Source organism: Triplophysa dalaica, chromosome 9, assembly GCF_015846415.1.
Source record: "Triplophysa dalaica isolate WHDGS20190420 chromosome 9, ASM1584641v1, whole genome shotgun sequence".
Taxonomy (NCBI): domain Eukaryota; kingdom Metazoa; phylum Chordata; class Actinopteri; order Cypriniformes; family Nemacheilidae; genus Triplophysa; species Triplophysa dalaica.
The window spans coordinates 20,533,438-20,547,768 of NC_079550.1; the positions used below are offsets into that span (position 1 = coordinate 20,533,438).

The 14,331-nt window shown below is 38.8% G+C and overlaps 2 protein-coding genes across 4 annotated transcripts; both read right to left on the reverse strand.

Moving 5' to 3' along the window:
* Positions 1–99: 99 nt before the first annotated feature.
* LOC130428338 (green-sensitive opsin-2-like) lies at positions 100–2,390 on the reverse strand. The gene is made up of 5 exons (XM_056756273.1): positions 2,005–2,390; positions 1,732–1,900; positions 1,243–1,408; positions 638–877; positions 100–563 (listed from the first exon to the last, which is right to left on the reverse strand). The coding sequence occupies exons 1-5, from the start codon at positions 2,384–2,386 to the stop codon at positions 453–455; spliced, it is 1,068 nt and encodes a 355-aa protein (XP_056612251.1). The 5' UTR covers positions 2,387–2,390; the 3' UTR covers positions 100–452.
* Positions 2,095–13,672, reverse strand: msh5 (mutS homolog 5). Of its 3 annotated transcripts, none has more exons than XM_056756270.1 (26): positions 13,423–13,672; positions 13,249–13,339; positions 13,037–13,160; positions 12,715–12,795; positions 12,582–12,635; positions 12,302–12,423; positions 12,121–12,227; positions 11,950–11,985; positions 11,791–11,873; positions 11,497–11,542; positions 11,268–11,406; positions 10,844–10,906; positions 10,616–10,744; positions 10,018–10,090; positions 9,676–9,785; positions 9,098–9,178; positions 7,933–8,020; positions 7,662–7,848; positions 7,429–7,555; positions 7,183–7,332; positions 6,839–6,913; positions 6,612–6,755; positions 6,368–6,505; positions 6,186–6,259; positions 5,490–5,592; positions 2,095–2,214 (listed from the first exon to the last, which is right to left on the reverse strand). In XM_056756270.1, the coding sequence occupies exons 2-26, from the start codon at positions 13,327–13,329 to the stop codon at positions 2,194–2,196; spliced, it is 2,436 nt and encodes an 811-aa protein (XP_056612248.1). In that variant the 5' UTR covers positions 13,330–13,339; positions 13,423–13,672; the 3' UTR covers positions 2,095–2,193. The 3 variants fall into 3 exon arrangements, with proteins under 3 accessions (XP_056612248.1, XP_056612250.1, XP_056612249.1); XM_056756272.1 differs by lacking the exon at positions 2,095–2,214 and adding an exon at positions 2,562–2,628; XM_056756271.1 differs by lacking the exon at positions 2,095–2,214 and having other exon boundaries at positions 5,241–5,592.
* Between the last annotated feature and the right edge of the window lie 659 nt (positions 13,673–14,331).

The following is a 14,331-nucleotide window of genomic DNA, read 5'->3' on the forward strand; positions in this document are numbered from 1 at the left end:
CAATGCATTTTCGTAAATGCGAGACTTTATTACTTCCAAATATTTTTTTGTTCTTTTTTTCACATGCTTTGTTAACATACAAAAATATATACAGCGCACAATGCCTTCAACAAACCAGCACGAATTTGCATCAGTTTATCCATAATAGATCAGAGAAGAAAATAAAAACACAGGGAAATATTCAGCAACCTGGCTAGCAGTTTGGCAGGAACCCCCACCCCCAAGAAGAGCTAGAGCCACCGAATACCGTGTGTCCCATTCTGATGCTCACAGGGTACAGCAATGAATACAAATCTGTGATGAAGCAGCAGCAAAACAAATATAAACCCAGGACACAACCATCTGCAAACTCGTGTACTGAGCGAGAAGGTGGGAGTGCATGCAAGGTAGGAGTTCCAAACGTTCCAGAAAGTCCTCGAGTTCCAGGTGTGAGTGGATAGGACCGGAGACTGTTATGCCGGGGACACAGAAGACACTTCTGTCTTGCTGGTGGACACTGTGGACTCCTCATCTCCCATGGGGTTTTTACCGCAGAACAAAGTGGTTAGCATGCAGTTTCGGAACTGTGAGGAGACACATGAGGGGGTTAAAAGATTTTGATTTGACTGAATTGAGTGTTTCTACAAACCGAGCGTACCTGTTTATTTAGCAGCACATATATAATGGGGTTATAGATAGAGGAGCTCTTTGAGAAGAAGGCGGGAATAGCCATGAACTGGGCTGTGAAAGGTGCTCCTTTGTTGAAAAAGATCCAAGCTGCGACAGTTGCATAAGGGGTCCAGGCCACCAGGAAGCCGAATACCATCAGGATGACCATACGTGTTACTTCCCTCTCAGCCTTCTGTGTGGAGGCTGAATCTTGCTGCTGCGCTGCGGCCTGTCAAGTCATAAAGCGTATATTGACCTTCAGTTTCTCTGTGGTGCGGTGAACTTAAAGTCATACGCTCTTAAAAATAATGGTGCTGTTATTTCATGTTATTTCAAACTTGTATAAGTTTCGTTCTTCTGCAGAAGACAAAAGGAGATTTTTGGAAAACCAAACAACATGCGCCCCATCGACCCAAAATCTTTTTAGTGTTACAAACAGGCTTGGAGTGACGAGGGTGAATAAATAATGAGAGAATGTTTAATTTTAGGTGAGTTATCAATTTCATCAGTTCTTTTAATAGCAGGTTGGTTTAAAAGACACCAACCCATCACCCTAGAATAAATTGGCAATAGAGTTCTTTCTAGATTTCTTACCGCCTTCACTGTGCATACAAGGCGTCCATATGTGAAAAATATGACGGTGACGGGAATGATAAAGTGGCAAACGAACATGTAGATCACATAGGACTCATTGTTGAATTTAGGGCTGAGTGTGTAGTAGTCTGGCCCACATGAGCACTGAATACCCTCGGGAATGTACCTGGAGAAAAACACAAGCATATTCACAAACAGACCAGTTTACATTTAGACTCTTTAACCGATTTACATTGCATTATACCATAAATTTGTTTCTAAGTATGTACAATTCTTGGATTCGAACCCATGACCTTGGCGTTGCTAATATCATGCTCTAACCACGAGCCACTGGAAAGTTGAAGTAGTCATTTAGCATATATTTTCTTCTTTTTTGAGCAAACTGAGAACAAATATTCACAAATGAAATGAACCAAGCTCAGATCGCTCACCCCCATTCCTTTTCTCTATAATACAAGAACAGAGATTCGAAAAGGACCCCATGCTTACCTAGACCAGCCGAGAAGTGGTGGAGCAGCACAAGCCATGGCCATGAACCAGGTGAAACCTATTCCAGACATGGCGTGTCCTGAAGAGAATTTGAAGCTTCCCATGGGCTTACAGACCACGATGTATCGTTCAATGGCCAGCACCACCAGCGACCAGAGAGCTACCTCACCTGGCGGGGAATCAACTTGATCATTAAATCAACATAACATGAAGTCTAAAACGAAGCCTCTGTCATGTAAAAAGTACAAGCGAGCATCTTTCATCATCACTGACCTCCAAGCGTCGCCATAAAACCTTCAACGGCGCATCCAATGGGTCCCAGAATGAAGTAGCCGTTGACCGCCGAAGTGATGGTGATGGTGAAGCCGAATAACACCATGATCATCCCCGCGACGGCCAGATTCACCAGGATGAAGTTCAACGGCTGCCGGAGCTTCTTGTGTTGCGCCGTGACCAGGAGGGTCAAGCCGTTGATGGGAAAACCTAAACAGATGAGCAAAAACATGTAGAACGCTAGAAATTTGAACTGCCACGGGTCCGCCAGGTAGTACTGCGGGTACAGGAAGGGGTCCCGCACCAGCCCCGTGCGGTTATTCAAAGGAATGTAGAAGTTGTCCCCCTCGAAGCCATGAACAGCATGCATGTTTTCAGGCATCTTGACGGTTTGAGCGGTTCTCTGCGCCTCTCCTGACTGTCTGTGACTTGTGAATTGTAAAGGTGGGTTTTATACCTTGAGTAAACAGACTTACAGAGATTAATGGGGAAGGAAAGAAATGGGATCAGGATGGACACGCAGAAAGCGACGGAGCTAATCTCATGGCCTCATTAGAAGGTGTGAGACATGCCAAACAATCACCTCTTGAGTCCAACAAGAGATCTGCGGGATTATCACAGCATCTGAAAGAGACATAGGAATCTATAGGTCAAATTTCACATTAATGTTAATGTAAGACACGTTGCGTAATAAAACTTATGCACAAAACGATTCAAATAAATACACAATAGCATGGCCAAAAACAATGCAGTGTTGCCATGAATTAAATCTTTTGAAAAATTGAGCATTTATGTATTGTTCTTAATCCTACTCCATTTTGCGAAGACCTCCCAAGCGCTTGTATTTTTCACCAAGACACTTAATACAGATTGAGTGAGCAGCCCTTTTATCATCTTCCTCCACAAATGTCAAATGTCATCGTCTGCCTTCAAAAACTGACAGTAAGTGGCAAAAATGTGGCTGTGACTTGACAAGGATCCACCTTAAATTACAACAGCAGCACTTAATTGTTGTTCTAAAATAGCACATGATGGGCCATTTATGCCGCCAAAAGTGCATTTCCAAACTGTTTTAAAAAATATGGTATAGGCTTATCGTGTACAAATCTGACACCAATATTAAATGCCTTCATAATGTCATCCAAATGTCAGATGAACTGTACTTATGGGTCAGGAAGATCAAGACGTGATGGATGAGAGACGTTACGCCTTTTTTTGGGCGGCCTCTTTTTCTATTCACGCTAATGGACTTTGACACCATCCCTTCGCCGGCGTGTTCCGTTCAAAGCTGATACGGAGCAAAAAATAAAATATTGCTTTTCCTGAAAGCTGAAAAGGTTGCCGGGATCTGTCAAACATGTATATCGTTCAGTGATTTCAAGCAAATATTCATGAGAAAAGAAGAATAAATGCAGGTTAAAGTTGCTTTAATCCAACTTCCTCTCTGTCGCAATGTGACACGTCCCTTTTGCCAGCGTTCCTCAACCCAATCCTGTTGTCTAATTAGAATTAAGCAGACGTCACTTAGAATTTAATGTCTCCCTTCATCTGTACAGTAAACAAGATTTAGGCTGTAGTAAAAGTCAAATCATTCTTCTTCTTCAGTTTTGGTCGTATTTGTCACAGCTAGTTTTGGTGTTTTGGGTTTGCAGCAGATATATTCAGTGTTTGTCAATTATTTCCTTTTTTTATCATTTCCACAGTATTTTATTTTACTGTACTTCTACAAAATATTAGTGTGCCAATGATTTTGCATGCATGCAAATGAACAGTAGTAGTTAAACGATCTCAAGTAAATTGTGAATTACATTATCATACTAAATAATGTAAAGAAAATTCTATGAATATAACATTGATATCTTTAATATTGACGGAGTAATGCCATATCAAAGACTAAAATTAATGGTTGAAATCATACATTAATGCTTATTTCAAAACTAATCTAAAAACTAACACAATTAATAGAAAGTACACTGTAAATAATTTCTGAAGAAATTACAGTATTACTTGCAGCAGTTTGCCAGTAATGTACTATATATTTACATTTCTGTAATTTACTGACAAATGTTTTTTCAAAGATTGATGAACATTAAACAATAACTCTTTACAGAAAAAAACTGTACAAAAACAGCCTCATGCAAAGCATTCTGGGAACCAAAATTAGAAATAAAAACAGTACATGTTGATGAGGATTTCTGATTTCCAGAATGCTTTGCATGATGCTGTTATTTTATAGTTTTGGTTCTGTAAAGATAAAGAGGTGTTAATGTTTAATTTTAATTTGTCTTTGAACAAACTGTTGCAAATAAATTAGATAAATACAAATCTACATTAAGTTACTGCCAACTAGCTGCATAACCACAGCAAAAAACTTTCACAGTGCAGCCTAATGCATAAAGTGAACAAATAAAAAGGGGACAAACAATGAAGTGTTAAACATAAGAGAATAATATTGATAACAATTAAATGTTTAAACAATATATTTTTTCATAAACTACAAGTAAAAATGCAATCATAGTATCTCTAGTTGAAACGAACTAGACGAACTGTAATGTATAATTGTGGCATAAAAATTGTTTCTTCGTGTCAATAAATGCGTTTCACTTACCTCAGCACAAACAGTCATATCTCACTGCAATAGCAGCACCGCCGATAGTCGTAGTTAAGTGGACACCAATATGCTGAATAAATTACTTGAAATATTATGTTTGTACAAATTATTCGAGGCTGTAAGTGACAGGTACATTGCAGGCCGTCTCTCACGAGTCATTTGCAGCCAAATCATTTTGGTTTCAGGATTTTGCACTCATTAGATCAGCATGGAAGCTATAATAGCTCTGGGGTGTTGAGACCGTGAGACGGTTTGGCACTCTACTCTCCTCAACTAAGTGTAAACTGGATTTTTTTAACTAAATCATGTGAGTGCCTGGAAAATCTGTCCATATACTGAAACTTCTCCACTTCGCCACATGCTTCTGATACTGAAATAAATGATGTGGATGCTTCTTATTGTGGGCTTTCTCTGTTTGCTTGGTGTTCAGAGGATAAGCCTACCGGAGTGATCTTTTGAGGTCTCACACAACAGATGGCTTGAGAACTTAATTCATTTGAGTCTTTTCAATGCTTTGACAAGCGATCCTTTGCTCTGAAATCAAGTCAACTCTCTTGAGTGTTAATAACTGAATGAGTTCAAATTCGACTCGAGTTCTGCTAGTTCTATAAACTTGACAACCAAGGACAACAGACATTTTATATATTTTTCTCCTTGAATTACAAGGTATTTGTCAAGTGTGCTATATAATGTCAATTAGTCACATTTTGAAACATTCACAAACGGATTTGAAATGCGGATATTTCATTTAAAGATTGAGACTACCAAATGTCTGTTGTTATGAACTGGAAAACCAAATTGAAAGGCTTGAAACAACAGCACATTTTTTCACAATGTGAACACAGTCCCTTTGGCTTTGATGTTGTCACAGCACCTCTTCAAGAGCCTGGAGCACATCGCCTTTCAAATAAGCATCTAGATCAAGTTCAGGATCATCCAGATCAAGGCTGAGGAATTTCTCCACCACCTCAGCGCACCTGGATCAAAAAAGACAAAAAATATTCAAAGCCAAACAGTGTGCTTTGGTTTCTAATGAAACACACCCGTTGATTTTCAGCATTTAGGGCACCCCCCAAAAAATCCACAGGACCTTCATAGCTCTCCCAAGAGGTGACAAACCTGTTCCTATAACTGTGTACAAAACATTCCCACGCTTCCGAAGAATCCTTTTTTGAAATGAACCAATCCACAACCCTCCGTCAGCAAAGTGTAACAAATGTGAACTATTTGTGTGATTGTTTTTTGTACTTGCATTTCAATAGCTAACTAGAATTACATAATTTTATGACAGATTATAGGCCACAGCACAATTTGTAAACACTGGTCCAGAAGCACTTCCTATTATATATATATATGTAAATATAAATTAAACATACATATATAAATTAAGAATATTCATTTAACATTTTGTTTCTGGTATAAATGATCTGTGAGTTGAATTGTGTTGCAATGTTTGTGTAGTTTTAAAAATTGAAACAGGAAGTTCTTCTGGACCAGCCTTGTTGACGTCATCTTAAGTTGTCTACATATTTCATCGTCATACGAATGATGCTGTTTTTCTATGTAGTACCTGCTGTACTGTTCATCTGCAGAGGGACTGTCCATCTTTCTGATTGTACTTCCTGTTCTGTACAACTCCGATACCTGCATAGTAGATTTAGGAAGTTAAAATTTCCCCTAGTGTCTAAAAGGAAGTCTAGGAAGCAAACACTTGGTTAAATGGAACGAAGTCGTTTTCTGTTAATGTCATACCTCCACTCCTCTCTTCACCATGGCAGGGGGAACACCTGCCAGAGTGGCGATATTAGCTGCGCAACTCGACTGGCAAATGCCGTTTCTGATTTGGTATAAAAACACCAGCTCTTCTCCTTCTATAGCCGTCTCTAGAGTCTGTCAAACAAAGAATCTACTATTCTGCACTGCGTAAGAAATCCGATGACAAATGAAAGAGATCTGTTGATTAAATATGCAAATATAGGAAACTAAATCTGGGCACCAATAAAGAGAGCAGTGGGGAATCAGGGAGCAAACCCAGCCGTATGAGGCTGTGGAAGTTTGTTGCCAGGAGTAAGTGAGGACACTCCGGCCCACGACGCAACCAGTGACTGAAACATGCGGTCAGGAGAGACAATCCATCCACCTGCATCACACATACACATTGTTTTGTGATATTTGTAAGAATTTAAAATCTATTATAATTGGTGCAGTGTTTTACACACTTACTGTGTTTGTTCCCTTGCCGAATTCATCCACCAAAACAAGAGAATTACCAGTGCTGTTGTTCAAGGAATGAGCCATCTAAAATAAAAAACATGTATCGAAATTACTAGGAAACACTGAAATAAAGATATCACAATCCAGTTGTAAAATATTTGAATGACATCATCAACAGCATCTTCTACAGGAGCTGTATGAAACGGGTGTGAATGTAAATGAAAGGGGTCTAATTTCAAAATTTGAAAAATCTATCACATGCATCCACAAAACTAAACATGTCTTGTGACAGATTATGTTATCATCTGGGACAGATGTTACAGCGCTTATGTTTGTATATTCATGTGATTTACCTGGTTCAGATCTATCATGAAGGTACTCAGACCCACTGACACAGACTCACGGCTCTGTATACGAGTGAAGACTCCATCCACAACCCCGATCTCTGCCTCTTTAGCGGGTACGTCTGAGCCGATCAGGGCCATGAACACTATCAGACCCACCTACATAGAACAACCAGAATCCGTCACTTATGAAACACCTGTAAACACTGACGACACTCAGGACTATGTGTTTTACGTGACATCCGTATTGCTCGCCTGTTTGAGGTAGATGCTCTTGCCCGAAGAGTTTGGTCCCGTGATAATTTTGACTTTGCCTTCAGTTTCAGAGCTGATGTAAGTGTTGGATACAAACACAGGAGTACACAGCTCCAATAAAGGATGTCTGACATAGAAAAACAGATAAAGAGAGGAGCTTGAAAAGGGGTTTTTATGCCAAATTAGTGAGATGTTTTAAGCCTCTCATAGAGTGTAAATGTTGTAAGGTGCACCGTGACTCAATCAGGGCCAGCGTATGGTTAGGTGTCAAGGTTGGACAGCAGTAGTTGTGGTCCTGTGAGGCCTGAGCCAGAGCAATTAAACAATCCAGCTCCGCACACAGGTTCATGACATTGTAAAGAGAGCCGCTCCGCTGGACCACAGCGGCCTGAAGATCCCTCATTACAGCCATCTCCAAATCTGCAACATGTACACATTTTGTGTATTTATTTCGAGAACTGAAGAAAAGCTATAAGGAAGAAATGGAGAGAGCAAGAGAGAGACCTATGATGTCACAATGCAGATCTCCCAGGATGTTGTCCAGCTCTTTGGTCCGGGCACTGCGGTAATGCAGTCGGTCCTCTGATAGAAACTGAGAAGGAAAACAAAAAATAAGCTCTCACCAATCCCTTTAAAGACATACAAAGCATAAATGAATCGATATCATTTTTTAACTTCATTTTACAGTGCATGATACAATAGATTATTATTTGTTTTTAATACCAGCGATTGCAACGCAGCAAAGGAATATGTTAAAGTCCCGTGAGCCGGAAGTTGCGATAGTTATTACTTCCGGATTTTGATGCTTTTCCGAGTGAAATGTAATTTCTAATGAGAAAAAATAGTGGCCGTGGCTTTCGTCTTTCTCTGCGATTTGATTGGATGTATAAAAGCAGCAATTGCATTTTGAAATGGAACTGGCAGCAATTGACTGTTGAAGGGGAGGAGTTAACGAATGCTCCGCCCAAGCCGTCTATCAAACATCAGTTAACAGGGACAGTCGTAACATGAAGGAAGTTCATTTTCAGATTTTAACTAAAGATTATGAGGGCACACGCTTTTAAAAAGAGAATGACCCACATTGATAAACTATTTACTATATACGCTAGAATATTTCATGCGATATTTTCATTGATATTTTTCATTTCACTGGGACTTTAAGGAAAGCTCTGGGTTTTAGGCTTTGGTTCTGCGTAAATGAAATGCAGCATTCGCAATGCCGTTGTCATGACACCCAGTACCCTTGTTTTCCGTGAGCTTCTCACAGGAATCAATACATTGTCCCTGTGCAGTGAAAACTATAGGGCACACTTCAGTTTGCATATATTTCATTATTGCTGTCTGATGTTTTCGTGCAGGGAATATTCCACAAATGTGTCACTACAAAAAAAAGCCTTTGATGGTCAAACTTAAGATGAATGTTGTGATTGAAGTAGAAAGTTTATCTTACATCATTGAGGCTCAAAGATTTCAGTTAAACCTTGTATTATGTTGATTGGCCAATTGGCAAGCAAATGTCTTTTTACTCGCCAAAACAATTTTACTTGCTTTTGGCACTTGGCTGGTGTTAATTTTGGCTAATGAACAGACCCCTAACCAGCATGCTTCAGAATTATCAATATACAACTCTCCTTCAAGCACGGTTATGAAAAAACACTGGCATACTCACAACAAAGTCAAGACCATCAATTTCATAGCTCTGCTTATCCAGCATGGTGGGTAATCTTGGCAGTGACAGTAAAAATCCAATCTGTTATCCAACACAAAATCAAATTCCAAAATCATTTAAATTGCCGTCAGCACCCGTGAAAACATATACAGGACTAATCTGCTATTACATTACTGCATGGCTAAAATACGCTAGCATTTTTACAACCTGTTCTTTTTGTCATTTCAACGAGAGTGGAAAGTCTTACAGTTGTAATAAAAATCCTGTTTGTTTCATTTATGTGCAGAGACTATATTAGGTTTTTTCTCCACCAGAGTGAAAACACTGTGGCTCTATCATCATATTTTATCGTTCCATGTCATTAAGAGACATTGGCATGCTTTAATTAGAAGCTGGGACAATCTGGGGTCAGCGGTCTTGCTCAGGGGCACAGCAGTGACCTGACTGACACTTCATTTATTGGGTCACTCTAACATAGAATTGAACCGGCAACCTTCATGTTAACAGCTCAGGGTCTCAACCATTAGATTTCAGGTCTCAATGTAATGAATGGAGAGCAGCGGTAATCACATCCACACCAGAGGGAGGTAGATGACACTACAGGTGGCGAAACGAGGATCCAGGTTCTCCAGCTCAGCATGAGCCACGTCTGTGAGGAAGTCTGGCAGACCCATCATCCTTCTTTTCTCTAAGAATAGATTAGAAAAAATATATCAATTGTATAATCGTTAATTCACACACTTCTCCATTTAAAGCTGCTGGAATGTTCAGGCTCAAAGTGAAAAAAAAAATGTTACGTTACAATTAATTGGCTATATTTTTACTGTTAATATAGTTTGTAATAGCTATGGCTACCAATATATGGTTCACATTTGGTTACTATTCCATCAAAAACAAAAAAGCAATGGGATACCACTCACTCTCGTCAATAACAGGATTGATGTTCTGCCTAACAATAAATCGGTTCTCGGCTATACTTGCCTCGAAGTCCACCTGCAATGAAAAACAAAAATTAAATTACAATACAAAACCTTTAATCCAAACAATAAGTGAAACATGAGTTAGATGCAGGTGTTAAAGTTCACCCAAAAATGTATATCATGTCTTCATCTACTCACCCTCGAGTTGCAAATCTGTATATATTTCTTTGTTCCGATACACACAGAGAAAGATATTTGGAAGAATGCTTGTAACCAAACAGTTCTTGGCCACCATTGACTACCATAGTAGGAAAATGACAATGGTAATCATAAGAGCACCAGAACTGTTTTCCTACATTCTTCCAAATATCTTCTTTTGTGTTCGACAGAACAAGAAATTTACAAAAAAAGAAGAATATTTTCCTACTATGATAGTCAATGGTGGCCGAGAACTGTTTGGATTCAAGCATTCTTCCAAATATCTTTCTCTGTGTTCATCAGAACAAAGAAATGTATACAGATTCGGATCAACTTGAGGGTGAGTAAATGATGATGTTCATCTAACAAGTCTTAAATGCATTGCTCCATGTCTTCTCACCACTTTACTGATATACGTGGCGATATAGAAAAGATCATCCGTAAAGTTTCCGCTGATTTCACTGAAAAGTTGAATGTTTTGGGGCAGAGAGCAAACGGTGTCCATAATGCACACTCCACTGTACACTGTCTGAAAACAGAGAGAAACACATTGGACAACAAAACAAGATGTACCACCATCTGCAGGAGACACAAAGCCACTGTCAATCTGGGTGTTTCGTGAGCACACCTTGTATAGACTTTGCCAGTCGATGACTTTTGTGTTGGAGAGGGACATTCTCTGCAGCAGAGTCTGTGTAAGAAAAGCTTTAATTTTCAAGAGACAATAAATATCTCTTAATCACGCAATCAAAACGCCCCCGGTAGCCATGTTGTATAAATATGCCTGTAAACACAGAACTGACTCTGAGTCTCTTTTTTTGCTAATAAGACATCAAGAGCATAAGCTATAAATAAACTTGATGAAACGTTAAAAACAGAAACATTGTCTTAAGTTACACAAAGTTTTAATGAGGAGGACATAACCGTGACGGATTGGATCTTTCAATCATTTAGAAGGGCACCTTCTCCTAATGTTGCTCTGTTTTGTTAAGAATCAATCTTAAACTATAATAATCATAATGTTTTGACACAAGCATCACTGTAAAGTGTACCGAGATGCTCTTGATATTCCGCAGGCAGCTCTGTAGTGTCTTGAGTTCGCTAAAGTTACGAGGGGATGTAAAGAAACGGATCACCTCCTGTCGCCTCTTCAGCACATTCAGATCTCTAGTAGGTCTGTGGAACCACTGTCTGAGGGCAGAAAATATTTATCTTGTAGTTATGAGTCTAAACAGCTTTTAAACATGTTAGATTATCTGTTATTAAATTGGGAACCTTTACCGTAAAAGCAGAGACCCAGACCTGCTTCGACAGCAATTCAGTACACCTTGAAAAAAGGAATGCCAGCGTAACTTTCCCATAATGCTTTTGTTAAAAAGACATTGATAGCCAAAAATGAATGCGCCGCCCATTTTTTTATTATTTGACCAGAATTTGGCATTTAATATGTTATGCTTTTTATTATTCAATATTAACATTTTTAATATTTGTCATAGAAATATGAGTTTGGAATGTCAGTAATGTCGTGACTTTAATGTTGTTAATGTAAACACCCCACAGAACAAAGTGTTTTACCGTAAAGACTCATTCCTTCTTTCTCTCCTGACTGTAGTTTATAAACTGAAGGATGCAGCTCAGATTTAAAGATCTGCAGGGCACTAAAAAGTGAGAACAGTGTGAAACACTCGAACAAATGGAGAGGTGATACTTCATTAACATATTCATAAGACCAACCTGTATGTGTCTCTGTCAATGTAAACAATATCTTTCCTGCGACATAAGTGCATAAAAAGTTTTCAAACTCAACATAAAATGGGAAACGACTGCATTGTTTATGAGCGCACGAGCGTGAAGATATATCTAGGACATATATGAGTATGTGGTTGATGCACGTGAATGTCTTACAGTGTGTAAGCAAGAATCTGAAATATGGGAACACCCACATTGTCATCCAACTCTAGGCCAACTCTCCTTCTTTCCACACACTTCAACAGTCCTCCTATTGACCTCACCTACGAGAGAAAGATCATGTTGTCCCCATTCATTTACCCTGCAGTGGAATTTCTCAAGCATAAAACATACTCACCATCAGCACCGAGTTTAAAGGGATACAGGAGGAGAGATAGGGAATTTTCTCACTTTCTGTGATAGACGGAGGGAGAAACGGGAGCTGTGCTGTGAGGAGTCGCTGCTTGCTCAACTCTAAACCTGCAGAGGGCAGGAGAGAGTTATTTCTTGATATTTTGTCAAGGAGAGACAAATTCTGTCAAGCAGTCACATCACATTTCGTTTATGCTGTAAAAACACAATTTTACATTTTAGGTGTCATGATAAAGAACAGAATACAACGATTTCTAATGGCTCACCAAAATTGGCACTTGGAAATATGACCACGTCAGGCCTATAATCTGGATTTAGTTCTGAAATGGAGGGGAACTTCAATTAGACAAGGGTTTGATAACAGCCTTTAAAATTATTATTCAAGTAAACAAATTTTACCAAGTTTTTCAATGAACTGGGTCAAGCTGTTCTCCTGTTTGGCACTTGTGATTATGACAGCTGGACTCAGTTCCTGTATGACTGAAACCCTCATTCAGTAATTGTGATAAAAACACACTGGCAACATAATATACTACTGACACGTATACAACATTAATCAAATCAAATTTTCAATGTTCAAGAATAATCAAAAACAGATTTTGACAGATGAAACCAACAGACCCTTCAAATGCATGAACATGTGAAAAGAATTTCAAGTACAAAAAGAGAGAATTGGGGGGGAGTGTGAATAAAATAGAGACAATGTGTGTGGGTGCAGTACCTCTATCTAAAAGCTGGAGGTCGCTGTTTTCCATCGTGTCCGGCATGAAATGCAGAGTACAATCACTGTTGTCATAGTAACTCAGTCCAATTTGGCTTTGCTGAACAAAAACACTCAGAAATATCTAAAATGAAACAATGAAGTTTAACTTCATTGACACAACGTAGTGCTTTATAAACGAGTTATTCATTATAATACTATTAATGACTTACCTCGTGACTGTCTTCATCAGCATCTCCATCTACACTCACGTCTCTAAATTCTACTTCTTGTGAAAAACTGCTTTCAGACATATTTTACTGTCTAAAAAATACAGATAAAGTTTGTAGTTTTTTTAATAGTTTTCGTTAAAGATATTCCTGACACCACAATAAAGTACTTTAGACCTTCAAATCCGTGCGAGCTGTTCTTGAGGGCGGATGAATAAACGAAGCGCGTGTCTCACCTGAGGTAATTATCGGAAGAAAGTTTATTAAAGGTATTAACTAAGTTTTCAACGAATTCAATTTACACCAACGCGTTTGTAGATGTTAATACAATTGTAAAATAATGGATGAATTTCTTTGTATCAACGTTTTCTTAATATAAGAGTCTGTCTTGCTTCGTCCTCGGGCCACAAGGGGGCGCCTTGCAAACGTGTCCCACCAAAGAGCGCATGCGCGCAAACGGATTTGCTTTTTCACAGCATTGTTTCACAATTGTTATGGTCAAACACGTAGGTAAAATCATTACTGCACAAGAACAAGTACAGTTAATAAAAAATTGATTATAAATTTTTTTATATTAAATATTCCAGAAGTTAATAAAACAGCAACTACCAAATATGGTGCTTTTTTTGACAGACACGTGATTTCCTTCCCAAGGAGCACTCTGCAGAAACTGGTGTAAGCAGGTTAGTTTTGTAACTATAGTGAACATAAAATAGAGGTTTGCACACGTCTATGAGTTGACCCCACAAAACATTTTTTTAGATATACTCAGATCACATGTCCCCAAAATTGCAGATGAGTACTACATACACAAAAAAGCACTACTGACATAGCCTACATATTAGTATTAGACTTCATTTGGCTTACTGCACATAAATGTCATAAAAACTGACAGCGGGGTGATGGACAAGAAGCAAGCAGAATTGGTTGAGATGCCATTGTAGAGAGGTCTCACAGCAGTCATTGGTAAAGGTGAATTTTAAACCCATGGCAAACTTTTTTCCTGTTATGTCACACGGGGCAGGAAGAACATAGCTCTTCTCATGCAAGACTATCAAAAAAATCTCCTGTTAAAAACACAACACA

Coding starts and splice junctions, on each gene's coding strand:
- LOC130428338 (XM_056756273.1), bottom strand. CDS start 2,386: ATGCCTGAAAACATGCATGCTGTTCATGGCTTCGAGGGGGACAACTTC. Junction 1,409..1,731: donor CCACTTCTCGGCTGGTCTAG/GTAAGCATGGGG, acceptor GTTTTTCTCCAG/GTACATTCCCGAGGGTATTC. Junction 564..637: donor ATGTGCTGCTAAATAAACAG/GTACGCTCGGTT, acceptor GTCTCCTCACAG/TTCCGAAACTGCATGCTAAC.
- msh5 (XM_056756270.1), bottom strand. CDS start 13,329: ATGTCTGAAAGCAGTTTTTCACAAGAAGTAGAATTTAGAGACGTGAGT. Junction 12,228..12,301: donor CTTTAAACTCGGTGCTGATG/GTGAGTATGTTT, acceptor TTTCTCTCGTAG/GTGAGGTCAATAGGAGGACT. Junction 10,745..10,843: donor ACTGGCAAAGTCTATACAAG/GTGTGCTCACGA, acceptor CTCTGTTTTCAG/ACAGTGTACAGTGGAGTGTG.